Source organism: Eptatretus burgeri, chromosome 1 (genome assembly GCF_056783735.1).
Source record: "Eptatretus burgeri isolate ZD-2024b chromosome 1, Ebu_testis_v1, whole genome shotgun sequence".
Taxonomy (NCBI): Eukaryota; Metazoa; Chordata; class Myxini; order Myxiniformes; family Myxinidae; genus Eptatretus; species Eptatretus burgeri.
This window is the reverse complement of record NC_140961.1, coordinates 87199305-87226728: the sequence shown is the minus strand read 5'-3', so window position 1 is coordinate 87226728 and position 27424 is coordinate 87199305. Positions and strand designations below refer to the sequence as shown.

The window sequence follows — 27424 nt, the reverse complement described above, 5'->3', positions numbered from 1 at the left end:
AAAAAGTATTTTTTTTATTGAAAATGCACACAAATAAAGGAAGTATAAATAGTTGAGTGACAACTTATTGCCGTATGGCACAAAATCCTGACTACAATGCACAGACTGGGCAGTGTGTTTATCATGCTACTCCTACAGTTCTGGACCTATTACATCCGGACTTGGTAAAGAGGATCAGCATGATCCCCATTAGTGGAGAGGGATGTATTAGCTGGGGATCTGGTGGGGGGGGGCGTGGAGGGAGAGTATAAATTCTCAATGTAAATGTGTAGTGTTGCACCGCTCTACGTGGGAGAGGGTATTATAAGCTCCCACAATTTACAATGCAGTGTTCCTGTCTCCACATTTTCCAGTGCAGTAAGGTGTTTTGAATTATAAACAGAAGGTATGTCTTTGTTTCATGCATGTAACCCAGGTGTTTTATGCTATTTTGGGAGCGATTGAGGCAGCTGTCATTTACCTATACATTGCCCAAATAAAGGTGTGTGTCAAAAAGACATGTTGCATGCTTGCCAGTCAAGCAGTTAATCTGCTGGTACATATAAAAACACACAAAGGAAATCTAACGGCCACTATTGTTCAGCTTCCAGCGAATGAGATTCTTAACCACATCGTCCCCCAGAGGACGTCCTCCAAACTTCAAGGACAATGCATCTGTGTGAAAGGAGAAATAATAATAAGAAACTGTGGCGTTTGATACATAGTTAAAACCATTGACAAACACAACAATCACATTTATTAAATATCTGACAAGTTGAAATGCTCAAACCCATTATTAAAATAAATAAATAAAAACACAAGGGTGTGGCATTTCAGTTGCATATGTTCCCTAAGCTGTTTTCATTTTTAGGATAAATCATGACCAACCAGATAAAGTGAATTTGAGGAATTGAGAGTACAATATGATGTTGCATGCTGGCACTTGGTGATAAATGACAACTTGTTTGGGCGAAAGTTTGGAGGTGGGGGGGGGGAGGATGAGGATAATAATGCAAATGAAACATAAAAGCAAAGTTCGCTACTCACATTGAATGCAGTGAAATGTATCCACTGGCAAAGCAGATTTTGGAACCTTTTCCTTCACATTTGGATGACTGCTTCTCTGACCTGTTAGGCTATGCTGACCAAGAAACTCCTTCCCAAACCTGGCAAGGAGCAAATCACCAACAAACCTGTGCGGATTGGTGGAAATTACTCTGGTATATGCATCCTGAAAGAAGAAGAGAAGCCATTAAATTGTGCAAGTCAAGCGAAATGGAACAAAAACCCAGAAAGCACGCGTCAAAGTAAGTACATACAATTTTGTCCATAAAAGACAAAATAAACGGAAATAAATGCTCCTTCAAACGGTCCAGCTTTCTTGCAATACGAAACTTAAATATTTGTTCAAAAGCAGTCTGCTGAAGTCAGTGCTAATACGAGTACACAAACGCAAAGAGAAGCAAATAACCTCCAAATGGGCTTACACAAGACCATTCGAATTTCAATAAAAAAATGTTTCCACAAATGGAAAATAATTATTCATATTACAGTTAAGTGAAGGCATAGGCAAAATGTTCTCAACTTAAGGCGAGAATATTAATTCAAATTTGTTTCATATTTTAATAATTGTCCTGTCTGTGCATATGATTATACATGTACAATTATTGATCAAACCAGCTGTAGGGCCTGTCTACGACAGGCACTTCAGCAATGTTCTTCTCAAACAGCTCATCTAACCATGTTCTGTGATAGTTGCATTATTTAGTGAGTTTCAAGTGAAATGATTGTGTGTGTTCTTGTGTCTTTACAACTGAATTTTAGCTTCAGTTTCCAACCCACTTCTGGGAGAGCACATATACCACGGGTGGGGGGGGGGTAGGGCGGGGAGGGGTGCCTGCTATTTCGGCTATTTACATACCCATATACACAACAGCTGCATTATAGCAACAAGATATTTACCTCCCACTCATCGAATGAAGATGGCCGTCTCATTGGAGGCAAATTCTCTATGGGCTCAGGAGAGGATGAACATAGGCTCTCCTGAATGGATGGAAGAGGAGACATGGATGGGTGTGCTGGCCACTGAGTCCAAGGAGCTCGTTTTCCCAATAAACAGAATTGCTCCATTTTTTGTACCACTTCAGAAGACACTGGAAGGTTATAAAAGGGTTAGCTACAGATGTATTTGCTGAATTTCCTCAGTTGATAAATGGAAAAAAGTTTCATTGACAAAAGTTAGATGAAAACTTTGATTCGGATCACAATTTGGGAAGAGGAGGTGCATTTTTCATTCAATTGTACAACGAGATGTCGTTCAATGCCTACCATTACAAAGCAGAAGCTTTGCTTCAGCTTGCTCCAAAGTGGCTGAAAGCTTTGAAATTTCACATCTTAGCTCAGCATTTTCGTTTTGTAGTTCATTTATGAGTTCTTCTTCCTGCAAAACAAGAACATTGTACATTGGATTGAAAATTATAAACTGTCATAATGCACATCACCTCTAATATGAGAGGACACATCAAAGCAGGTTGTGTTGAATTGGAGTGAGTGAATACAGTTCAATTACCACCATCTTATATAAATCAGGATTTTCCATCAAAACACCAAAAATTGGCTGAAATACTTTTTAAAAAAAAATCTCAGCAGGAACCTGGTGAAAAGGACAAAATCCCACAATTTTCAAGATGCCACCTTTAACGAACAAATAAAGCAAGACAAAACCACATTTAACCCCCACATCTCAGGGTGGCAGGATGACCTGGAGGAACACTCGCCTTGAAGGTGTCTTGTCTGGGTTTGAATCCCGGGCCAGCTATAAACTGTCATCCTGGCATTTCACAGGCAGAGTGATTCATCAATGTGTGTACCATCCCTCAGACAGACGTTAAATTTGCATCGTGTCTACCGGCATTCATGGGTAGATGTTAAAGATCCCCACAGTGTCCCTGGTGAAGAGTTGGCGAGCTATCGCCGACACCGTGGCCAAATTACAAGTTCCTGCCATAACTACTGCTGGGCAGGCAACTTAAAAGCAGTGGTAAGCCACGCAACATAACCCTTGGTGAGGAAGTGCTTTGGTGGCACTGGCACTTTGCGAAGAGAATGGTTCATCAGAGAGGACAGAGACAGAGACAGAGACAGAGACAGAGAGAGGCCTCTCTCCAACATCTCATGACCCTCAAATTCACAAGGAATCACAAGGAAATTAGATGCAGGTAGAGGCTAATCAGCCCATCAAGCCTGCACCACATCAACACCACCCTAATTTATCATCACAAGATCAAATAAGAAAATGCAAAATGTTCTTTTTTTTTTCTTCTTTTCAGGGGAGGGGGCATGGGCTTGGTTAAAAACACACATCAACCACACAACCACTCTTGATGAGACCCCTACCAACACACCGTACACATGCACACAACACCCATCAATGCTCAAACTACCTAAAAGTCCTGCCAACATCTCTAAACCACTATTTCCATAACTTCCAGGTAATCCGCCGTTTTACAGCCAGTTTTCACTGCTGAGCAGGGGGTTAGCTATTTGCGGGCTCCATGCAATCATGGTTCCCTTCTTGAGGCAATGTTTTATGGCTGGATGCCCTTCCTGACGCCAACCCTGGTCACCTCTTACGACACACATGGACATGGTGCACCTATTCTAACCGGGAATACACTGGGACCAGTAAACTAGTACTCATTTTGCCGACCTTGGAAGGATGACAGGCTGAGTCAACCCCCTGGTGTAAATTCAGTGGCCAACAGGGCTCGAACTCAGGACCCGAGGATCCCAAGCCAGCCATCCTAACCACTAAGCCAACACCGGGCTCATAACTTCCAGGTACCTATCTAATAAACTTATCTGCTGTTTCTGTTGCCACCACCTTTCCAGGCAGGCCATTCCATGCATTAACTACTCTCTGAGTAAAAGCCCCCCTGCCTTACTACTGTCTTAACTCTCCTCTTCTTTACTTTCAGGAAATGGCCCCTGGTCCTATCACTGTCTACTCTGTTGAATAATTCATCTCCACTTATTTTATTGATAACTTTCATTTTCTTAAACATCTCTATTGTAGCTCCATGTCACCGCCTCCTTTCTCGTGAATAAAGCCCTGTCTCATTCAGCCGCTCCTCATAGCTGAGTCTAGCTAGGCCCAGAATCAATCTTGTAGCCCTGCGCTGAACCCTCTCTTTGGCACCGATGTCCTTCCGGAACTGTGGTGACCAGAACTGCACACAATATTCTAGATGTGGCCTCACTAAATTCCTGTACAATGTTAACACCCCCTGTTGATATATAAATAATCCCCCTCCGAATACAACCTAAAACCTTATTTTCTCCACCTATAGCTGCCTGGCACTGTGCTGCCTGCTTACCTCCGATATCTATTACCACCCCCAGATGCTACTCCTGTGTGACACCCTCCAAAATTACCCCTTGCATCCTGTAATCTCTATTTTCATTGTTCTTTCCCATCCCCAACACCTTACACTTGCTCAGGCTAAATTCCTTCTGCCAGTCTTTTGCCCAATCTCTGCAAGTATCAATAATTTCATGCATCTCATCACCACCCCCTCTGGTTTCCACCTCACCTCCAAGCTTTGTGTCATCTGCAAATTTTGAAAGCTTACTCTTTACCCCATTATCCAAATCATTGATATAAAGAGTGAATAATAATGGTCCTATTACTGATCCTTGAGGTACCCCACAACTTACATCCTCTCAGAAAGACATCCTCCCACTCACAGCCACTCTTTGCTTCCTACCACTAAGCCAGTTTGCAATCCGATTATCTACCTGACCAGCCGCTCCAGAAGCCCTCACTTTGGCGAGCAACCTCCAATGTGGTACCTTACCAAATGCCTTCTTAAAGTCTAGATATACTCTATCCACTGCCTTTCCCCTCATCCACCCAATCAGACACTGCTTCATAGAACTCTAAAAGATTTGTTAGACAGGAACGACCTTTGGTAAACCCATGCTGACTACCTTCAAATTGATTTGTTTTCCCTATGTTATCAGACATGGGATATACCGCAAACACATCTTTTTGCTTCTTCTTTACTACTCCTATATTTTGGTCATCCAAGGACATCGCCGGACGTTTTTTCGCCGTGGTCACACTCGTAGTCCATTCGTCCATGCTGCTCGGTTGATCGCCGGGGGGTTCGTTCTCCTAAAGAAAAGAAAAGAAAAGAAAAGAAAAGAAAAGAAAAGAAAAGAAAAGAAAAGAAAAGAAAAGAAAAATCATTTCCGGTTGTTGTTATTTTAACAACATTACGAGAAATCCACACGTGCATGCAATCTGGTAAAAACAGTGCAAAAGTTTCCAAACTTGTCCATATTCATGATAAGGATTAAATGTTGCAAGAATAAAAGAAAAAGCTTTACTTGCGACATCAAATCATGAGTCCGCTGCAATTGTTTCCCAGTGTGGTCCAGATATTTCTTGTCGTCTGTAAAAAAAAAAAAAAAAAAGAAAAAAAGAAGGGACGTGGAGGACCCGAGATCGCTGTGCAACATCGTTTAAACGGAACAATAACGTAAGGCAACAAATCACCGGCACGACTCGGTCGGCAAGTACGTCCGCGTGCCGAGCTCGCGCAAGCACAGACTGGTCACCATCGTAACGAAGCGCCTCAAACGACCTCACAAAACCCATCACATTTCAAAAGGACCAAATAGGTGATCGAGACACCCACCTGATGTTTTTATGAGCCTCGACTTGCGCTGCAGCGTTATCGTTTTGGAACCTTTGCTTTGGTCCCAGTCGACGGTCCATTGGTCGGCGCTGGCGATTCCAAACACCGGCTCTGATCCATCGTCTGCGCTCTCCAAGAGACCGTGGACCTTTTCGGCTTTGACCACGCCAAACCTTTCCTCATCAAAGAAAAAGCAGAGCACAAACGCGCCAATCATCGGTGTCCTTTGTCTCCAGCTGGACGGTCGGGGGTAAAACGACAAACAAGAGTGAAGACAATGCTGGGAAAAATGGCGGTTCTCCCACGTGGATGCACGCAATAAACTTATCTCTGAACAGACACACATAAAATCACCAAGGGGAACAATGGAGCCGAGGCAAATTTCCGCTTACTCTTCTTCTTCTTCCTGCTCTTGCTCTTTACAAAAAAAAAAAAAAAAAAAAAAAAAATAATAATAATAATAATAATAATTATTATTATGGCAACTCCCTCTTCTTCTTTTTATTTCCCCTCTTCTCATCGTTACCATAATTATTATTCGGTGTTGTTTTAATAATAGTGTCTTCGGTGCTTTGTGACTCTAGATATACCACGGTCGAAGGAAACATTTTGTGTTTGATACATTAATGGTGTATCGGAGAGGTGTGTTTCATCGATGAGATGTGCCTTTCAATGGAGTTGTTGTTGTTGTTGTTGTTGTTGTACACGAAGAGTAAGAAGAAGAAGATTGAGAAGAGCCATTGATTATAATCAACAAGAAGGGCACTCGGCGGGGCGCAAACCTCCGCCACGTATTCCCTGATCCAGTGGAACATGTCTGGCCTGATACATTTTTGAGATGTCGTGCTTGCTCGTTTTTGGCCCGATCAATGGTGAAGAAACACTTTAAAAATTAAATGATCCTCGTATCCAGATCTGGATTTGGATCTTCACCGAAATCAAACCAATTCGTCCATGTCAAGCACCCAACCTGTCCACCAAGTTTCATACGAATCCGTCCACAACTTTTTGAGATATCGTGCTGTATATTGGGTTAGCATGATCTCTCAATACTTAAAAAAATTCGAATAGTCGGATCAGGATCCGGATCTTCACCAAAAATCCAATCATTTCGTCCTTCCCACTCACCGAACATGTCCACAAAATTTCATTCGGATCTGTCCACAACTTTTTGAGATATCCTACAAACAAACAGACAGTAACGGGTGAAAACATAACCTCCTTCACTTTCCGTGGCGGAGGTAACGAGAACGGCACTCAATAACTCCTCCAGGCTGAACAATACATATTGAATCCACGAATACATTGGATACGGATCCAAACATGATCCAAAAGCGAACCTTCTTGTTCTTGTCACCGAACCAACTCGTCCACCAATTTTCTCATAACTCGTCCATAAATTTTTCAAATATCATGGCACATATCATTGTTGGCCCCATTTCTCAAGGCAGAAGAATCACTGGATTTTTTTTTTTGAAATCTCACGTTCTGATTTGAAGGTTCACCACAATCAAATCGATTCATCCTTGTCACACATCCAAACACAACCTGCCCACCAAGTTTCGTCGAAATCCGTTGACAAACTTTTTGAGATATCATACAGCCTGCTGTCTCGTACAGATCTGTGCCCTGCTGACTCGTCAAGTAAGAGGGTTTGATCTGTGTGTTTGTATACCTTTATGGATGTATATATGTGTATAATTATTGTATACGAGAATGGGCCCGTAGGTGCAGTCTCAGTCTCAGTCTCAGTCTCAGTCTCAGTCTCAGTCTCTCTCTCTCTCTCTCAGTCTCAGTCTCTCTCTCTCTCAGTCTCAGTCTCAGTCTCAGTCTCTCTCTCTCTCTCTCTCAGTCTCAGTCTCTCTCTCTCTCTCTCTCTCTCTCTCTCTCTCTCTCTCTCTCTCTCTCTCTCTCTCTCTCTCTCTCTCTCTCTCTCTCTCTCTCTCTCTCTCTCTCTCTCTCTCTCTCTCTCTCTCTCTCTCTCTCTCTCTCTCTCTCTCTCTCTCTCTCTCTCTCTCTCTCTCTCTCCCTCTCTCTCTCCCCGTGCAAAAGAAATAATAAATAAACATGAATTTTGACGTCATTCGTGATGTCATAGCACCATGTCCTGTCATTGGTCGACAGATAAATGGCTGTAACTTGGGAACCGCTCGTCCGATTAATGTCAAACCTGGAAAAGGCACATCCGTGGGTCCCCGGCAATATTCCTGGCAAGTTTCAATGAGATCGGCCCAGCGGTCATCGAGAAACGGCAGTCGCAGACATACATACAAACAGACAGACACACACACACACACACAGACACACACACACACACACACACACACACACACACACACACACACACACACACACACACACACACACACACACACATTGCTGGAAATATATATATATATATATATATATATATATATATATATATATATATATATATATATATATATATATATATATATATACAAACATACGTATCTTCATATATTTATACATATACATATATAAATATAAATGTATAAAGAAATAACGACACACATATGAATATATATATATATATATATATATATATATATATATATATATATATATATATATATATATATATATATATATATATATATAGTTTCGGCTGTGGAAATTCGCAGAGCACCATATAGGTCCTTAGATCCGTTATGCCGATAAGCCTGTGTTCAGGTAGATTTCCCCACCGTTGTCAAATGAGTATTATTCATGTGATCAGGGCTGTGATCTTTGAGTTAGCCGTTTTTCTTTTGCTATCGTTATTTTGGACCAACCGCTTCACAACCACCACCTCCACCACCAACATCGCTCTCATCAACCGCTTCACACCAACCACCACCACCACCAACACCTTCTCCATCACCGCCTTCACACAACCACTTTAACCACAAGCGCCCAACCACACCACCCTCACGACCACCACAAAATGCCAGCCACGCGACCATTATAACAGTCATCGTAACCAGCACCACATTGCCACCTCAGCCAGTTTGCGAGAAGCCTGACATTCATCAGGAGAGAAGGGACGTCGGCCTCACCCTCCCCCCCCAACGAAAAACATGTGCGGAAGAGACGCGGGAGGCAGCTATAAAACCAAAAGAGCCGATCCGATCTCTCCTGGAATTTTCCCCCGAGTGCCGAGAAGAGGGGGCCGTGGTTATAAAAGAGCGCGCTGAATGCGCGGTCGCGGTCTGAGTTGGCGTTTGGCGAGGTGGTGAGAGAGTATCTCTCCTGAGTCTCTCTGTCGAGAGGTCGGAAAGTCTGGAGGTCTGGAGGTCATGGTCGCTCGCTCTCTGTCAGTCGAGTCGGTCGCTCTCTAACTGGGACTCTCCCACTCGTGGTCGCTCTCTGAGTCGTCTGCTGCGGGAGGTTGTGGACGCATGTGGAAAGGAGAAGAGAGCGGAGCGCAGCAGAGCCAAGGTGTGTGGCCTGCTGAGCCATGCCTTACTGTGGGTCGTGGAGACGGGACGTCGCGGGTCGCCCCAGCAAGGTGAAGTTAGCCAGCCTGTTCTCGCAGAGCCTCTGCGGTCTACACGGCTCCGTGTCAATAAAGATCCCAAGGGGTCCCTTCTGCCCCTCGACTGTCCTGGGGTTTTTCTTTGCTTTTGAATGAACGTTATGGCGCCTTGTCCGCTAAGCAGAATTGTTAAGTGCATGTACATAATAAATAGATGGTCGTAGCTCTTTGTCTTGCTCGCGTCTTGTCCCTACCCTCATTCATTGCATGATTGTATACGTGCATATTTGGTTGTGAATTAAATGTGCTTGTTTAAATGTCACCCATTCGTTGCGTCCTTTCCCGAATCGAACTGCCATATTGCACTCGGAATATCGTTGGTTTTTAAATAGCCGATAAAGTGATCGGGTCGAACCGGAGTCGCGATAACACCCCGCTCGGTTATACCAAAACGGAGCGAGCTGCTTAAGCGGCTCGTTTCCCAGCGGCCCCGTTGAGATACAGTCTCTCGGTAGTCTGCCCGCGCGAATAATTAGGTATATCGACAATTCGGCGATTGACTCTGTTGCTCACGGGTAGAATATTGACTGGGCTGTGGTGTGCTTAAAAACACACCCGTGGCTGGTTTCCGGCGTTAATCCGGAAAGCCGTGACTGGATTGTCCTTTCGGTGGGCGAGACGGCCGCCATTGGCTAAACGCGGTCGCTCGCACGCCGGCGGGCGGAAATCCACGAATATATATTATATATATATATATATATATATATATATATATATATATATATATGTATATATATATATATATATATATATATATATATATATATCTCTTGTTGCAGTTCTTGGAACCACATGCAGCCAAGGCAATAGCAACCATCATACAGCAGTCCCGAGACAGTTATCCCATTAATATACACTTCCGGTCTAAAGTTTTAGAACACCCTCATTTTTCCAGTTTTTACTGAAATTTAAGCAGTTTAATATTTCCATGTACTCTTAAATTAAAGCATAGAACAAATAAACAATTTAATTGCAAATAAAAGAGAAATCATGGAATCGTTTTGTTGAACAAAATTTAATCTAAATTTTTGACTCGTCAAAGTCGTCACCTTTTGCAGATATAACAGCCAAACACACTCGTTGCATTCTTTCTAAAATGGAAATGAAATAGTCTTCTGAAAGCTCTTCCCAACACTGTTGCAGAAGTTCCCATAAATGTGTTGCATTTGTAAGTTGCTTTGCCTTCACCCCTCTGTCCAGTTCATCCCAAACCAGCTCGATGGGGTTTAAGTCTAGAGACTGTGCTGGCCATTCCATGATTTGAAGCCTACCTTCTTGTTCTTTTTTTCAAAGGTAGTTGTGACATAGCCTGGAGGTATGTTTTGGGTCGTTATCTTGCTGTAGGATGAACCCCTGACCAATCAGGCATAGACCAGAGGGTATTTCATGGCAATGCAAAATGCTGTGGCGCCCTTGTGGTTCAGGGTGCCAGTCATTCTGTGCAAGTCGCCGACTCTGGATCCAGCAAAAGAGCCCCAGATCATCACACTTCTTCCTCCATGTTTGATAGTTGGTGTCACACACTGAAGAGCCGTCCTTTCGCTGACTCGACGGCATACAAAAACCCTGCGTGATGAACCGAACATTTCAAATTTTGATTCATTGGTACAGAAGACCTTCTTCCAGTTTTAAGTTGTTCACTGGAGGTGCTTCATGGCCCAGGCAACCCAGCAGGCACACAACGTTGTTGCAACGTCGTTTGCCAGTTCTATCCTGACGTCAGAATTGGGTCAGTGGGTAGTTGTATTTGCAACACCCATGACGTCAAATTTCAACGTTGTGACAACGTCAGATTTCAATGTTGTCACAACGTCAGATTTCAATGTTGTCACAATGTTGAAATCTGACGTCGTTGCAGCGTTGTGTTCTGGTTGTACCTGACGTCAGAATTGGGTCAGTGGGAAGTTGTGTTTGCAACACCCATGACGTCAGATTTCAACGTTCTCACAACATTGAAACATGACGTTAGTTTTCAACTTTATCACAACGTTCATAAAATGGAGTTTTTGTTTTTACCCTTTTTTTGCACGCCAAAGAAACGAACATTGCAGTGCATGACACCCTTCAGCTTCCAGCTTGATGGAGCCCTCGACCCGTAGGTCTGGGGCCAGCGCAGCACCGCTGTTCTACCGGTTGTATTGTAAAAGACTGAGACTGAGAGAGAGAGAGAGAGAGACTGAGACTGAGACTGAGACTGAGAGAGAGAGAGACTGAGACTGAGAGAGAGAGAGAGAGACTGAGACTGAGACTGAAAACATTGAAGTTGTATTGCAACATAATTACATTGCACAGTAACACATAATGACCACAACTTGAAAACAACTGTAATTGATAATCATTTATAATCATGTATCACGCAGAGCATGATTGCGGCAAAAATATACAAGCAGTATTAACAATAATAATATCTTTATTCGTACCAAAAAAGCACACTCAAATACAAACATACAATAAATAAAAGTAGATACTATTGCAATTGAGAAACATATACTAAAAATTGGGAATAAAAAGAAATACCACATGGGTAAAAGTCGTAAATACCTTTTTGACAAATTCACTTTGTGCAAAGCACAGTTAACAATTCAAATTCAGAAAGTTCTGCTCCAGAGAGGAACTGTGGAGCTTCTTCTCTCTCAAATATAATTGACTGCACAAAGGCACGTTTAAGTACAATAACATCATCATGCAGTGTTTGCATACATTAAATGGGCATTAGGAGCATAAAAGGTATTGACCGATAACTTACATTTATATAAAATGTAATTAAAAGTTTTAGCTACTGATGTCATACTACCCATTGTTACAAGAATCATAATTAAAAAACCTCAGGTAAGAATTATGAGAAGACGAAGAACCACATTTAAATTTTGCTATACGACATAATAGTTGACATTCAATAGGTAGAAATTCAGCAATGACTGGTAAAAGAGTACAATACGGGTCCCACTTGGGAAGTCAAACACCTTTCTGATATAATTTAGAAATATTTTTACTTGTTATGTCCCACAGCGGGCATCAATAGTATGAGATGCATAAAGACTTAAACAGATGGTACTTGACATGATATGAACAGTGCATAAAATTATATAAAACTGAATTACAATCAGGCAAATCAATGAGACCAAATATATATCTATGTGTGTGTATTCATACAAAGAAAAAAATATAAATCGAACATCATTAAGTATGAAAACACAATTTTGAATGCATCTCACATAAATAATTCCAAAGCACAAAAAATTAATTTTTTGGGTGTTTTCAATCTTAATTTCACAAGAAAATAAAATAACTTCATTCTGTATAAAAGTACATATAAATATTTTCACAATGTAAACTTAGGCTGGGTTTCCAACATACAACATTACAATTAACTATGCTGCAAATTCTTAATAATCAAGGACGTGGATGGCTGGCACAGCGTGTTGCTGTTACTCGTTATTATTACACTAGTATGTGTCTGTACGTGCGTGCCCGTACGTGCAAAAAACACAACAACTTTCAAACAACCACACAGGCCATTCCTTCGCTCTCATAAATGACGACTGGATTGGGGCATTGTGTTTATCTATAAATGCGCATAAGAAATCGAGAAATTATGAGAATACAGTAAGTCATCCCTATCCGGAAGTCCGTACGTTGTAACCCGTAATGGGGAACGCGGCTGAGGATCTCTTCCGCATTGGCCATGCCGACGCAGTTGGTTTGGTAAATAAATGGCCATAACTTGGGAAGCACTTGCCCAATTAATATCAAACCTTGAAAAGGCACACACTCAGGTCCCCAGCAATATAGCTAGCAAGTTTCAATTAGATCGGACCAGTGGTTGTCGAGAAACAGCGGTCACACACACACACACACACACACACACACACACACACACACACACACACACACACACACACACACACACACACACACACACACACACACACACACACACACACACTGCTGGAATTATAGATAGATGACGGCTTGTTCCTGCCTGGAACCTCCACACCGATCAGGGGCATATTTCAAATGTTGTGATATGGCAGTGTCCACATCCGCCTCCATTGCTGTAGGCTGACTGGCAATGGTACTGTCTGAAAAATAATAAGAATTTCCACTTCGTATATATTGGGCTTTATGATCATTAAACAAGGCTTGCAATGTCAATTACGCTCAAGTCATGCACATTATAAACTGTCATTTAGCAGAATTCATTACCTTTGACAACTTTATAAAAATTCAGGTTCCGGAAAGGTCTCTTCCCATTCTTTCCACACAAATTGTATGTGGACCTCACAGCATTGGACATCACCCTTATTTTAGAAAATAAAAACAATTTAGTTCACCAGTGTTCAAAGCAGCTTGTAAGAAATTTTAAGTTCCACTGCCCTTAAAAAGCCTCAATTAATATTATTCTTTATTATATAAAGTTATTTTCATGTCTTTTGAGAACCATTTTACCAAAGGAAAACAATTGTGCACCGAAAAACTTGAACAATTCCCCTCGTGACAAACTACCACAATGAAGGCTTCATTGTTACAAGTGGCAGTTTGTCGGTGGCCAAAGGGTTAATATTTTTCATGACAAAATCACATTTTTCGGTGAACAATAATTGAAAATTGTTTTCCTTTTGCCTTTGGTTCGGCCTAACTCGTTAAAAGGGGACATTAAAAAATAATATATTATAAAAAAATATTAATTGAGGCTTTTTTAAGAGCAGTGGAACTTTAAATTTGTTACATTGCGGAACACTGTGGTAATTCGTCGGACCCGAACAACTGAAGCATTATCCACACCAGAAAAATATTTTAAAAGGTTCTGAACCAATTAAACTTGTCCAAAGTAATTTTTGCAGAGTTCCCTTTTTGCCACAGACCGGTGTTTTATTTTCAACAGACCCCGGAAAATGAATTCATTATTTACCGTCGATTTATCCACACGATCAGGGCCATATCAGCGACAGCTAAACGTGATAAACGAATGATGAAATCGGGTGCCGGAGGATTCGATCGTCAGATTCCGTTACCGAGACCAATACTCGAACCATGATCGAGTGCCCTGAATGGCCCGGGCCCGGGAGAGTTTCCATTGATTGTAACGATATAGATTCCAGCACACCAGTAACAGGAACACATCATGGATTCTGTGATCTTAAAAACGTCCAAAAACAAAAGCTAAGACATAAAATCGATTTATAATATTATACTTACCAAAAATGATCACGACGGAAGATAATTTTAACTATAAAAGCGGAAGTCTTCTGCAGATTAAAGCGGATTGTCTGTCACACTCAGAAACAGGGAAAGTTCACAAGTTTAACCAAACCTTGCAAATGGCGGCTCGTGATGCGGAAATAGCAATTAGCCAATCAGATCTCTCCTCCAGCGTAAGGCAGACACAACCACACATGGCACGAGGTGGCAAAGCGCTCACCCTGGAAACGCATGAGGCAGAAAAAACAGTTTTAGATAATCGCGGGGCACGCTGCGGCTGTACCGCGTCGTGATATGGTTGTACAACCAAGCAGCCGATTCCCGACGTCGTGAATCTTTCATACTGACGTCGTGTGCCTGCTGGGAAGCCTCTTTTTCTTATTTTGTCATCTGAGCAATGGCTTTCTTACTGCCACTCAACTTGTCAAACTGCAGCTCAAAGTCTTCTTTTCACAGTTAAAACTCAGACTTCCTTAATTTGACCAGTGTTAAGCTGTGCTTGAAGCTGCAGTCCTGTGAGCCACCGATCACGTAAGCTGTTGACTCTCAGAACCTTGTCTTCTGATTGTGTTGTGGCTTTGGGTCTGCTAAACCTCTTCCTGTCAGAGTTTCCTCCAGTTGCCAAATGCCATTTTATGGTGTAGGAAACTGTACTCACTGACACCTTGGCTTCCTTTGGAATTTCTCTAAAGGAAAGACCTACACTTTTAAGGGTTATAATGGTCTGTCTGTCTTCCTTTGTTAATTGTATTTTTCTCGCCATTATGAAAGCAATATACTACTTCCTGCAATGCAATATTGTCCACACAATACTTCATAGGGTCTAGCAATACAGACTGTTCCAACACTGCTTTTACACAGACAGCGGGTTTGGAACTCATCAAAAAAATGTTGGGACACGTGTCGGAATTGTTTGCATCAATTTTCAAGACTTAATTTATTTCTATTGCTGCAGAAAAGCTGCAGTTGCGAACTCATTACCTTTTCCCTGAAAAGAGGCTTTTTTAAACAACTCTGAAATGTACATTATTTTTCCGTTTTTGGCAACCTAACCTTTTTTTAACCTCTGACAGTTTACCGTTTAGCTTTGTACCATTTCAGGTTATTCACTAGACTTGCACTGCTTAAATTTCAGTAAAAACTGGAAAAATGGGGGTGTTCTAAAACTTTTGACCTGAAGTGTACATTTAGATCATCCCTTCCCTTTTTTCGAGTGGGTCAAATGGGGCATGTGTTGCAGGGAACTCATAGCGAGGTTTACTTACCCCACTAACTTCATTTCTACTCTTCTTTTCAGCTTATCCCTGAGGTAAATCTGAACTTGCGTCCTCGCAGAAGCCAACACATGCAGCACATGCCGTGGTGGGCGGAGGGGAATAGAAAGCTGCAACAACACCATGAGCATGAACAGCGCAGCTGCTAGGATACAGCGATATTCACAAACGAACCTCTACCGCAAGCTCGAGATGATCGTCTGACATTTCCCATGATCTGGGATGAGATTGCCGGTTGCATTGAAAAGGTATACGAATGAATATCTCTTAAAGAGGCTGCACGGATGTGGTTTTGCACAACACAGAAGCAAATGACCCAATATCAGCAAGATCGTGGCTCGTAGCGTGGTGCCAAAAGCTACATCAAAAGAGACCGATAATAGTATAACGACAACCACGCCACGTTGTGCACGATACGGGTGGCGTGTATATGTGTGTATATATATATATATATATATATATATATATATATATATATATATATATATATATATATATATATATATTGTTACGGTTGTGGAAATTCGCATTACACCATATAGAGTCCTCATGTGAGATATATCGGTAGTTAATGTGTAGTTTGCCCAAACCCGTTGTATCGAGGGAATATGTGTGATTCATCCGGGCTGTGACGCTTTGAGTTCGCCATTTTTTTTCTCTATTGTTATGTTGGACCATTAAGCCAACAACAACGCAAACAGCCACTACCTTTACCTTCACAACTTCATCCCGCAAACATCGCTTCACCGCCATTCCCAAACGACACCATAACCATCAAACCACCACCGAAAACCCTCCACCACCTTCGCCTTTCTCATTCACAACCAACAACCGCACCACCTGTGAACAATGAACGTCGGGCTGTCTAGGGCCCGTTCGGCGATTGGTGCCAAACGCACCGAGCCGCGAGCACTAATGGCGGCCTTTCCGAGGGGAAAATTCGGATCCAAAATGCTTCATGCCCACTCCCCCTCCGACCAATGGGCGAACGCGAGGCGGCTTGGCCCCGCCTCCAAGCGCGTGTATGTGAAGTCCGTTTATGCAGATATACGGCTCAAGGGAGGTTCACGCCCCTTTTTTCCCGACCAATGGCTGAACAGAGGGTGGCGTGGCCCCGCCTCCAATCACGTTTTGATCTGCATATTTGCAAATCGGCTCCTCCTGAGACCCCTATAAAGAGACGAGCGCAAGGCGACTCGCGAGCGTGAGTTGAGGGCGTGAGTTGGGAGAAGAGCGGGGCAGAGCTGAGTGGAACTGATAGAGAGGTGAGTCGAGCTTGGAGAGAAGTTGCAGAGGAATTGCAGGGAAGACTGCGGACGGTGACGAGGTCGCGGTGTTGGGGTCGCTCGACTCGTCGCGAGATCCAGGCTGACCAGCCATACCCCTCTCGCTGAGCATCAACGATTTCCACCCCCCCCATTCGCGCTGAGATAGTGCCGAGGGGTGCCCCCATTCCCCCCCACCCTAAACGTGGTGCCAACGGGACCGCGTGCGCGGAGCATGCCGGAGAGGACTCGCCGACCACGCCAGGGCACGGAGTCAAGGCGCAGCTGCGCGAACATTGCGGCTTGCCCGCCATCGTGTCACGAGGACGCGGGTAAGACCGCCCCGGTCTCGTGGACCTGGCCGATCTTCCGGGATCCACGTTCATTTGGTCTACGGACCTGTCTGCCTCCTCGCCTATGAGGGTGGCTTTCTTTTTCCTTTGCTTTTTGTGTAAATGTCTGTGGGTGGCGCCAGTCTTGCTCAAGAAGTATTGTTTTAAGTGTTACCGTGTGTCGTTCTTATTCGGTTTTAACTCTGCATTTGCTTTTGTTGCATTATTCTTTTGCTGTAAATACGTGTGTCTGTGTGTCTGCGTGTGTAAATAAAATTCTTGCTTGTTGAACTGTTCCCGCTCTGCTTCGTCTCCTTTCTTTTTTATTGACTCTCCATCCTGCATCGTGTAAGAGATTCGTAGTGGGTTTAAAACGCCTGGTAATTAATCAGAACTGTCAAGGCCGACGATAACTCCGCTCGGTTATCCCTGTAATACGGAATGAACCGCTTAAGCGGTTCATGTCTGGGGTCGGCCTGTGGCGTGGTACGATCGCCCGGTCGACCACTTGCGCAGGTACTTAGGTAGGTCGAATATGGCGGGCAAACCTATCCTGCGCGGGTGGGCAATTGGCACGATCGTGGTGAGTTTAAACCCCCACCCATGACTGGCTCCGGGCGATAGTTCCCGGAGGGTCACGACTGAATTGTCCGTCTGGTGGGCGAAATGCCGCGATTTGAGTTATGTGGCCAATCGCACGCCGGTGGGCGCGAATTTGCAATATATATATATATATATATATATATATATATATATATATATATATATATATATATATATATATATATATATATATATATATATATATATATACTTGATGGCTAAGTTAGGCTCGCCCTAACTGACTTGATGGAAAGGTGGCATCCTATAATGGTGCCACGTTGAAAGTCAGTGAGTTTTTCAGTGTGGCCCAATCTTCTACCAATGTTTGTCTCTGGAGATTGCATGGCTGTATGCTTGATTTTATACACCTGGCAGCAATGGGTGTGGCTGAAATATCCAAATCCACTCATTAGAATGGGTGTCCGCATACTTTTGGCCATGGATTGTATGTCTTCCACTTCTTAATGATGGATTTCACCACCCTCAAAGGGATAATGAGTGACTTTGAAATCTTCTTATCACCCTCTCATGAACAGTGCTTCTCCACCACTTCATGTTTGATTTCTTTCGAAAGATCCTTGGTCTTCATGTTTGCCTTATTGGTTGACCAAGTGAGTTTCACCTTAAAACTCCTTCGGTAAGCAGGACAGCTCACTCTTAAGTTAAACCACTGATTATATCCAGGTGAAACCTGTTACACTTATTTTATAACCTTTCAAACAAATAATTTGCTCCTAATATGATTTATGGTTCATTAGGCAAATTGAGGAAAATTTATGAATTAAGAAAATTTAACATTAATTTTAATACTTATGCAACTAAGAATCATCTGATTTTCTCTGTTAATCAAACTTGTTCACATTCTGTGTGTGTGCTGCGGCTCGCCACATCGTCACAGGGAGAATCCCCCTTACCTGTGGCTAATATTTTAAACCACCCATTAGCCACTGTCGCTAATCCATGTTTCATGGGTTTTTTTTTACCAGTTTTAGACGAATTTTGGGTGATTTTACCACCGATTTTAGCACCGATGATTTTAGCCGAGACAGCCGCCATTTTGTATGTTTTGATTACGGGAATCAGGTGAGAAACGGCCTGTGTGGTTGTTGTTTCTTGCTCGTGGTTTGAATATTTATTTATTTATTTATTTTATGGGCGTGTACTAGTATATACTAACTTTAGTAGTTTTAAACTAGTTTCTCGTAAAAAAAAATCGACCGAAATTACATATGATTCCGATGATTCTCGTCTCAAAATTTTATTTTAATTTTTTTGAAAATATTTTCTTTTTTTTCTTTTCTGGAATGATTCCGCATGATTCGGCGTGACTCGGCGTTACATGCTTCGTTCGGTCAGTGGTTGCTCGGTGAGTTTTGACACAATCATTAGCAGTACCTGTAGTAGGACGAGTTTGTTTGGATGAAAGTCTGGTTGGATGAGTGAGTTTGATGTGTGAGATTGGTTGGATGAGTGAGTTTGATGTGTGAGATTGGTTGGATGAGTGAAGTTGTTGGGTGAGATTGGTTGGATGAGTGAGTTTGACTGGCATGAGGTTCATCCAATCCTGGTCCACAACCTCCCCACCCCCCACTACCACCTACTAAAGGCACAAAGACCATACCCCCCCTCCCCACACACATACACACACCATCACCACCACCACCACCACCATCCCTCACAATCAACACCTCCCCTGATGGTCGTTCATTCAACCAATCTCACGTCAAACTCACTCATCCAACCAATCTGTACAATCCAACTCACTCATCCAACCAACCTCACCCATCAAACTCACACATCCGCCTTAAAATTAACTTATTATTTCATATTGCTAAAAAAAACTTTAGAATAAAATATGTGGCTATTTCCTTTCTCCTGTGGCTTATCATTCTAAACCTGGATAAGCCACAGTGGCTAATTCCTTTTGAAAGACAGAGCACACCCAGACATTTTATCTGCATTTTTTTTAGCTTTATCACTTTGGAGTAATTTGTAAAGACTCTACATATTAAGTTTGATTTGAAAGCATTATGAAATAAGTATAAACATGTGAAAACATTGGAGGGGTTGGTTGGGGGTTAGGAGTGGGGTGGGGGGGGGTTGAATACCTTTGCAGGACACCATTTGCACTCTGTCCAGGCAATCCATTACTAAGCATTTTAACCTATCTCGTGTATTATATTGGTTGGGGATATTTTTCAAGGGTCTAGGGTAAAAGTAGATAAACGACAAAGGCCAGGAGATTTACAGACTACTAACCGTGAATGGGAATGGACAAGGACGGAAGGAAGAATAACAAAAGAGGAATGGAATAGGAAAAAATCAGCACGTGCAGACGAGGTTGTATATGCACATTTGGGTAAGCACATTAGCTAATTTGATAGAATAAATTGAGGAAGATGAAGTAACAGAAACAGGAAGGTGATTTCACAATTGGGAGAATAAAGGGATGAATAAATGCGTTAGGCAACCTGGTTTTAGATCGGGGAGGGGTAGTGGGGGGGGGGGATCTGAGATGGAGGTGAACAACGAGATGGAGCCACATTAACTGGAGTTGAAAATATCATGGTTTTGGATGGGAGGGGTGACCCGAGTTGGTGGTGAACAGCTGCCTTGAAGACCTGGAGGGCAGAATGACATTGGAGACAATGTAGAAGTTGATTCCGAAGGCAGGAAAGAAGAGAACGAATTATTAAAAGAGTGCCAAACACCAACATGAGTGGAGGTGAGCATTTATTTCACCAGAATGCTCATTGTGAAATTTTATTTTATTTTTGGAGTTCACATTTCCAAATTTTCATCTGACAAAGGTATCTGAATCCATACAAATATGTATTGTCTGAATGTGGATCGTTTCTGCCATGCCATATCCAGTGCATCAACCAGCAGTTTATGTTCATGAAAAGAGTTGTCCGTAAAAAAGAGTTGGCCTGGGTGATGTTCTACCATAAGTGTGTAAGCCGATAGAATTTCCAACCATGGGGAAAACCTACCCCACATGATCCTGAAAATTGTCCATCCACCGAAGGACCACATGGTCTTTTCCAGGCCACAAACTCTCAGCTACGCAGTTATTTGTCACAAAAACTGGTACATCTTCACCATCGATAGCAGGCTGTTTTGTGAGATGTTGTAATTTCTCTCCTCGGGGTTCAGTGTGTGGTTGCCATAGGTCAACATCCACTCTTGTGTTTCTTCAATTGTCCTTTTGTGCTCAGACCCCCACTAACCCATTGTTGCTGGTGTCTGTGTCCAGGAGGAACAACAGGTCAAACCATAGGAGGGCCATGATGCATGCTGGTGTTTGGCACTCTTTTAAGAATTTGAAGGCCTGTTTACAGTTTGCATCCTACAGGAAAGGTGTTCCTTTCACAATCAGATTATATCTTTATTACAAAGGTCATCGTGAAGTTTGAGAAAAGTCTCCCAATGATTACAAATTTTTCAAGACTGGATGAATCTCACCCATTGCCATCATCTTTAAGAATAAATCACTGAATAAAAGACTGTGAAGATCTTCACATGCTGAAGACTGACCTATGGAAAGAAGGTGAGAAATAATGAAAATCTGTGGTTTCAACAACAACAAAATTTCAACAACAACCTAACCTCAAATGAACATCTCACTTGGCTGAGGGAAACATCTCCGAATCGCCTTATCAGTCACAGAACTGAAACCCCATCCCCAGATCCTCTGAGTTATTATTGCTGAATTATATTTTTATGGGGACGTGTCAAATGGAGAGTGTTTCAGTTGAAATCAACCATAATTATTGATTTGAAAGAGGCAGTTCTTCAGATTATCTGAGGAGTTATGCAAGACAAGACACCCAACAGAAAGTGATGTGTAACCTGTTCCTGCATGTAAGAAAATGTACAGAACAGAGGGCAGTTATATAGTTGCGCACTTGGTTTAATCATTGAAAACGAAGTATTGCACTCGCAAAGATACGCGGCAGGCAAAGGCAGGTCCCCCTTCCGACTCCTTCCTCTCCCTCATGCCACCCCTCCCGCTGCCGCTGCCTCCTCCCACCTCCTTCCCCCCCACCCCTCCTCCAGACTCCCACCCACTCCCCTCCCTCCTCCCCTCCCTCCAGACTCCCACCCCTTCCCCCACGACTGATGGTGGCTCGTGGGTTTATAAGTTACTAGACGACCCGTGAACCCGTTGGGTTACCGTTGTGACAGCGGTTGATGAAAAAAAAAATTTTCAAGGAAAAAAAAGATATCTCCAGCAAACAATACCACTGAGGTTGTTTGCATTGATCAAATACTCTCGAAGAGTACTTGACTGAATCGGGAATTGATTTTTTTCATAATTTTTTCGTTACCCAATTTGAACGGAACTTGATACTGCACACTGCAGGCAAATGGTGAGTAAGGTGGGCCGAATTTGTTTTTGCGCTATCGTGTACCGTTTTGGCTGTATTTCGGGAACATACATACATACATACATACATACATACATACATACAAGATGAGTTTTAGCAATACATAGATGAAATTTTTTTCTTGTTTCTTTGGGTTATTTTGTTTTATGACAAAATGACTGTTTAAAACCCCTAGTAAGGTGTATTATGGCAAGAAATGTCATCCTATGAAAGTTTTGTAATGATTGGGCACTCAGAGGAGTAGCGTCACAAACAAACAAATGACTCATTTGCATTTATGTCGAAGACTTTTATATCGTAGATAACACTGCTCCAAGCTCCCAATGAAATAAAATGATATTCTAAATGAAAGCAGATCGCACAAAAAGGTGAAACAATTTGAACCCAGGCGAGACGGCTTAAAGCAAGTATGCATACCTCCTGGACATCCTGATATGGTGTGTGTGCGGCGGGTGGGATTCATTGCTTTGTAGCCGCTGAAAGCATTTTTCATATCTCTCTTAAACTCGTAGTTCACTTGTCCGATTGCTTTACTTATTCAAATATTCCAATTTGTTTTGTCTACCTCACTCCAGGGATGTCCCCACAGAGAACCGAGCAAACTCGGGTTTTGACCAAACTCGGGTGGTAGGTACATCTTATCACCTAGTGCTTTGGAAATTGTGATGGTTGCGAGGGACGCTTTGGTTCCCTAGCAACAACTAAAAAACCTTCAAAATCGGTACCGTTCACGCGAAATCAATTCCGAAAGCCATTATCCCAGGAAGGGTTATGAAATTTGGCATGAATGATCTACAGGTGATGCTCTATCAAATATATTCCGGTTTTTGTGGTATATGGAAAACTTTACCCACAGCGCCCCCTACAATTAGGGTATGCGCGAAAATTGGTGAAAATTGAAGGCCTCCTTGCGACCATGTTAGTGCATTGATACAAATGAAACTTTGGAGGTTCATGGTACTTAATGAGTACTACAACTTTGCCTTAGGACATATTGACCGATTTCGCTTAGGTCAGGGGTCAAAGGTCAATTAGTGCAAAAATCGATAATATGAGAGAGCTGGAGGTGCCTTCGCGCCAAATGCTACTCCTCCTAGGGTTATGGTCGGATGGTCATGAAAATTCACACTAATCATCTGGAATAGATTGCACACAAAGGATCAAGCCGGATTTTCAATTTGTTCTTTGTTCACCCACAGCACCCCCTCGAACTTTGGGGATTTCCAATTTCAAACCGAATTTTCGGTACTTTTCATTCAAATGGATACCGAGTAGTTATCAGGAGATGGAACTGGATGAGATTTGATTTGCATAATCTTAAGGTGATTCCCTATCCACTATATTACATCCATTTTGCTCTATATCTAATAATTTCCATGCTCGGCAACCCATCACCGCCGACCGGCTTGTTTGTCTGTTTGTCTGTCTGTTTGTCACCTACAGGTCACAATTTAAAACCGATCTTCACGAAACCTCACCACATGGTAGAGTTTTTCATAAGGAAGAATGCTATTGTTGTTGAGTTCAAAAGGTCAAAAGGTCAACATCGGCCAAAGGTCAACAACTTAAGTGAGGTTTCTAAAATCCTCAATTTTCATCCGATTGACATTAAATTTGAAGAGGATTTATATTTCAGGTCACTGAATTCAACCAGCCAATTATTTTTGATGTCAACATGGACCAAACGGTCAACATAGGCCCAAGCTCAACAACAAAGGTAGAATTTCTAAAATCCTCACTCTTCATCCCATTGACTTGAAATTTGAAAAGGATTTTCAGATCAGGTCACTGAGTTCAACCAGCAATTATTTTTGAGGTCCAATTTTATTTATGGATTTTGCAAGTATCATGATCTGCATGATGTCTTCTTCTTTGTTTGTTTGTCGATTTGTTTGTTTGTGTGCAGGATATCTTAAAAAGTTGTGAACGGATCTGGATGAAATTTTGTGAACATATTGGGTATGTGAAAAGGCCAAACTGATTCGATTTTGGTGAAGATCCGGATCCAGATTAGGCTACTAGAATTTTTAAAGTAATTCTTCATCATTGAGAGATAGGGCCAAAAACGGCATGTAGCATGATATCTCCAAAAGTTGTAGACGGATTCAGACGAAACTTGGTGAAGATGTTGGGTGTGTGACCAGAAAGAATTTATTCAATTTTCCTGAAGATCCGAATCTGAATCTTGATATGAGAATTATTTACTTTTAAAATTGATTCTTCACCATTGAGAGAAAGGGCCAAAAACGATATTGTACTGAATAGCATGATATTTCAAAAATGTATTGGTCCTGATATGTTCTCGTGGATCAAGCATTACGTCGTGGTTTTTGTTGCACTCAATTAAGTTGCACTTTGAGGAAAACATAGAAAAACAGAACATTAGAAAAAGTTAAGTTAAATGCTTTGGCAATTTCACATTTCCTGTGTAAACGTGGAGAAGGAGGGTGCACATCCTTGCTTAAAGTTTATAAGATATACACTGAGTTATAATCTTTGAATTTTGAGATTTCACTCCAGATTTCGACACTTATTTAGTGCACAAGATTCAATCCTCAAATTTGGCTTCATTCATTGTTCCCTCTATCCTTACAAGTCTCCCAGTCCATGCCACTGAAAAGCATCCCCATAGCATAATGCTGCCACCACCATACTTCACTTTAGGGATGGTGTTGGATGGGTGATGAGCTGTGCTCGGTTTCCACCAGAGGTAGCGCTTTGCATTTAGGCCAAAGAGTTCAATTATTTTCTCATCAGACAACAAAATATTTTTTTCTCATGCTCTCAGTCTCTTTCGCATGCTTATTTGCAAACTCCAGGAGTGCTGTCATGTGCCTTTTTCTCAGGAGTGGCTTTCATCTGGCTACTCTCCCATAAAGCCAAGATTTGTGAAGTGCTGCAGAGATTGTTGTCCTTCCGCAAGGTTCTCCCATCTCAGCCAAGGAACTCTGTAGTTCTGTCAGAGTGGTCATTGGGTTCTTGGTCACTCCCCTCACCAAGGTCCTTCTTGCCCAGTTGCTCAGTTTGGAAGGGTGACCAGTTAAAGGAAGAGTCTGGGTAGTTCCATATTATTTCCCTTTTCTAATGATGGTGCTCACTGTGCTCTTGGGAACTTCCAACACTCTAGAAATTGTTTTATACCCTTCCCCAGATCTATGCTCCTCACAATTCTATCAATATCTATCCTCCTCTGCAGATAGTTCATTGGACTTCATGGTAGAGTTTCTGCTCTGACATGCACTGTCAACTATAGGACCATATATAGAAAGGTGTGTTTCTTTCTAAATCATGTCCAATCAACTTAATTGCCCTCAGGTGCATTCCAATCAAGTTGTCGAGACATCTCAAGGGAAGAAAATTGGATGCACCTGAGCCCAATTTGGAGTGTCATTGCAAAGATGTTGAATACTTATTGATGCAAGACATTTAAGCTTTTCATTTTTAACCTTTTGAACCCTGAGCTCCTTGGATTTCCAGCTCCGCCACACTGGGCACCCTGGAGAAAAATCCGGCCGCTCTGGAATATGGAGGGTCGTGTAGTGGCTGGTAAAATGGCTGCCAGTGTTCAAAGGGTTAATTAATTTGTTTGGATTTATGAAAACATGTTTTCACTTTGTCATTATGGGTTATGGGGTATTTTTTGGAGATCATTGATGAAAATTTAAAATTGAATCCATTTTAAATTCAGGCTGTAACACAAAAGAATGCATCAAGGGGTGTGAATACCTTTTGGAAGCACTGTAGCTATGAAGACGTGTGGTAAAGAAGATTCCTTCCATCATTGAGAAGGAAGCAAGATATCACTTTGAATTTAGTCATCTTCCAGGAAGACAGTGCACCACCTTATCTGTCTCATGGTGCTTTGAAGTTTTTGAGACAACATTTTCTGAGTGATTGACTCATTTCTCCATGGACAGACAACCCATGGCCTCCATACTCCCTGGATCTGTCTCATCCCGACTACTACCTTTGGAGTCCTTTGAAGCTGAAGTCTGCAGAAACAACCCACACACCACAGGAGTTGAAAAATAACATCAGACGGGAAATCAGACAAATATCATCTCCAGGTCTCAGCCAAGTAATGGACAACTTCAGTGTCATCCAGAGTGTGCAGTGCTTGGATCGAGCACTTCATCAACTAATAACTACATCGCCCCATATTTCTTCTTGAAGCACATCTATGCACCTTCTTTTGAGTCTGCCAGGGAGCATTTTTGGCCCAAGTCTTTCATGCACCGGCCTGGCAACCATGATGTTTGAATGAAGGTGGCAAGAATTTGTCATTTTCACAAGGTGCCAGCAACAACTCGCCCACTCTTCATGATAATAAAGATCATATGGTGTCCTTCGCAAAGAGTCGGTGAGCTCTTGCAAGCACCATGGCCAAATTCCAAATTCCTGCCATAACCTACAGAGGGAATTGCATCAGCAGCAAAGCTGTGCCCTCGGCCAATGATGATAATGACTCTCGAGCCTTGTGTTGCATACGAACGAACGATGCCTCACCCTTCAGGGGGAACACAAGGATGACAGTTTATAGCTGGGTCGAGATTCAAACCCAGGCTTAACATGTTTGCAGTTGACTGCACATCCCTGTAAGATATCATGCCAGCGCTAGTTTTTGAGAAATTAATCTGTTTAACAAAGAGCAAGAAAGTTGGTTTCACAAGTGCAATAGGGGGAAAAAAATCACACAAGTAATAATTATGGGATATTAAACATACAAATCTCTTTTCAAACAAACGGTTTGGAATACTATCATCATTGTTTTTATTACTATTATTATTAATAATAACATAATTACCCTGGCCTCGCAAAGCGATCGGTCACATACGTGTGCCGTACATATGCATGTGCGCATGTAGTGCATGCCTGCATTTTGAAGTCATTTTCTCAGCAACCATTAGCTTGATTGACACAAAATTTTCCAAATAGGTGCACCTCCTCTTGTATAATTTTTTTTCGTGATAATTATGATGTCATAGGTCACGTGATACAGGCATCATCTGGGAAAAACCAAAACGCTTTGCATCTCTATAATCTCCGAAACCACTCCATGGAAAAAAATTACACATTGTTCATTGTCAAGTACTCCCCAATGGGGAATAAGATGTGTTAATGATGATGTGATCACTGTC

At 42.2% G+C, this 27424-nt stretch overlaps 1 protein-coding gene across 3 annotated transcripts; it reads right to left on the bottom strand.

The window, feature by feature from the left end:
• On the bottom strand, positions 1-26080 carry LOC147034905 (BEN domain-containing protein 6-like). 3 transcript variants are annotated; one of them, XM_085891017.1, is made up of 8 exons: positions 26013-26080; positions 5682-5917; positions 5371-5435; positions 5015-5155; positions 2308-2419; positions 1942-2132; positions 1027-1210; positions 1-654 (listed from the first exon to the last, which is right to left on the bottom strand). In XM_085891017.1, exons 1-8 carry the CDS (start codon positions 26066-26068, stop codon positions 563-565), a joined length of 1077 nt encoding a protein of 358 aa, XP_085747143.1. In that variant the 5' UTR covers positions 26069-26080; the 3' UTR covers positions 1-562. The 3 variants fall into 3 exon arrangements, with proteins under 3 accessions (XP_085747143.1, XP_085747151.1, XP_085747135.1); XM_085891025.1 differs by lacking the exon at positions 26013-26080 and adding an exon at positions 6036-6090; XM_085891009.1 differs by lacking the exon at positions 26013-26080 and having other exon boundaries at positions 5682-6029.
• Positions 26081-27424: the final 1344 nt, after the last annotated feature.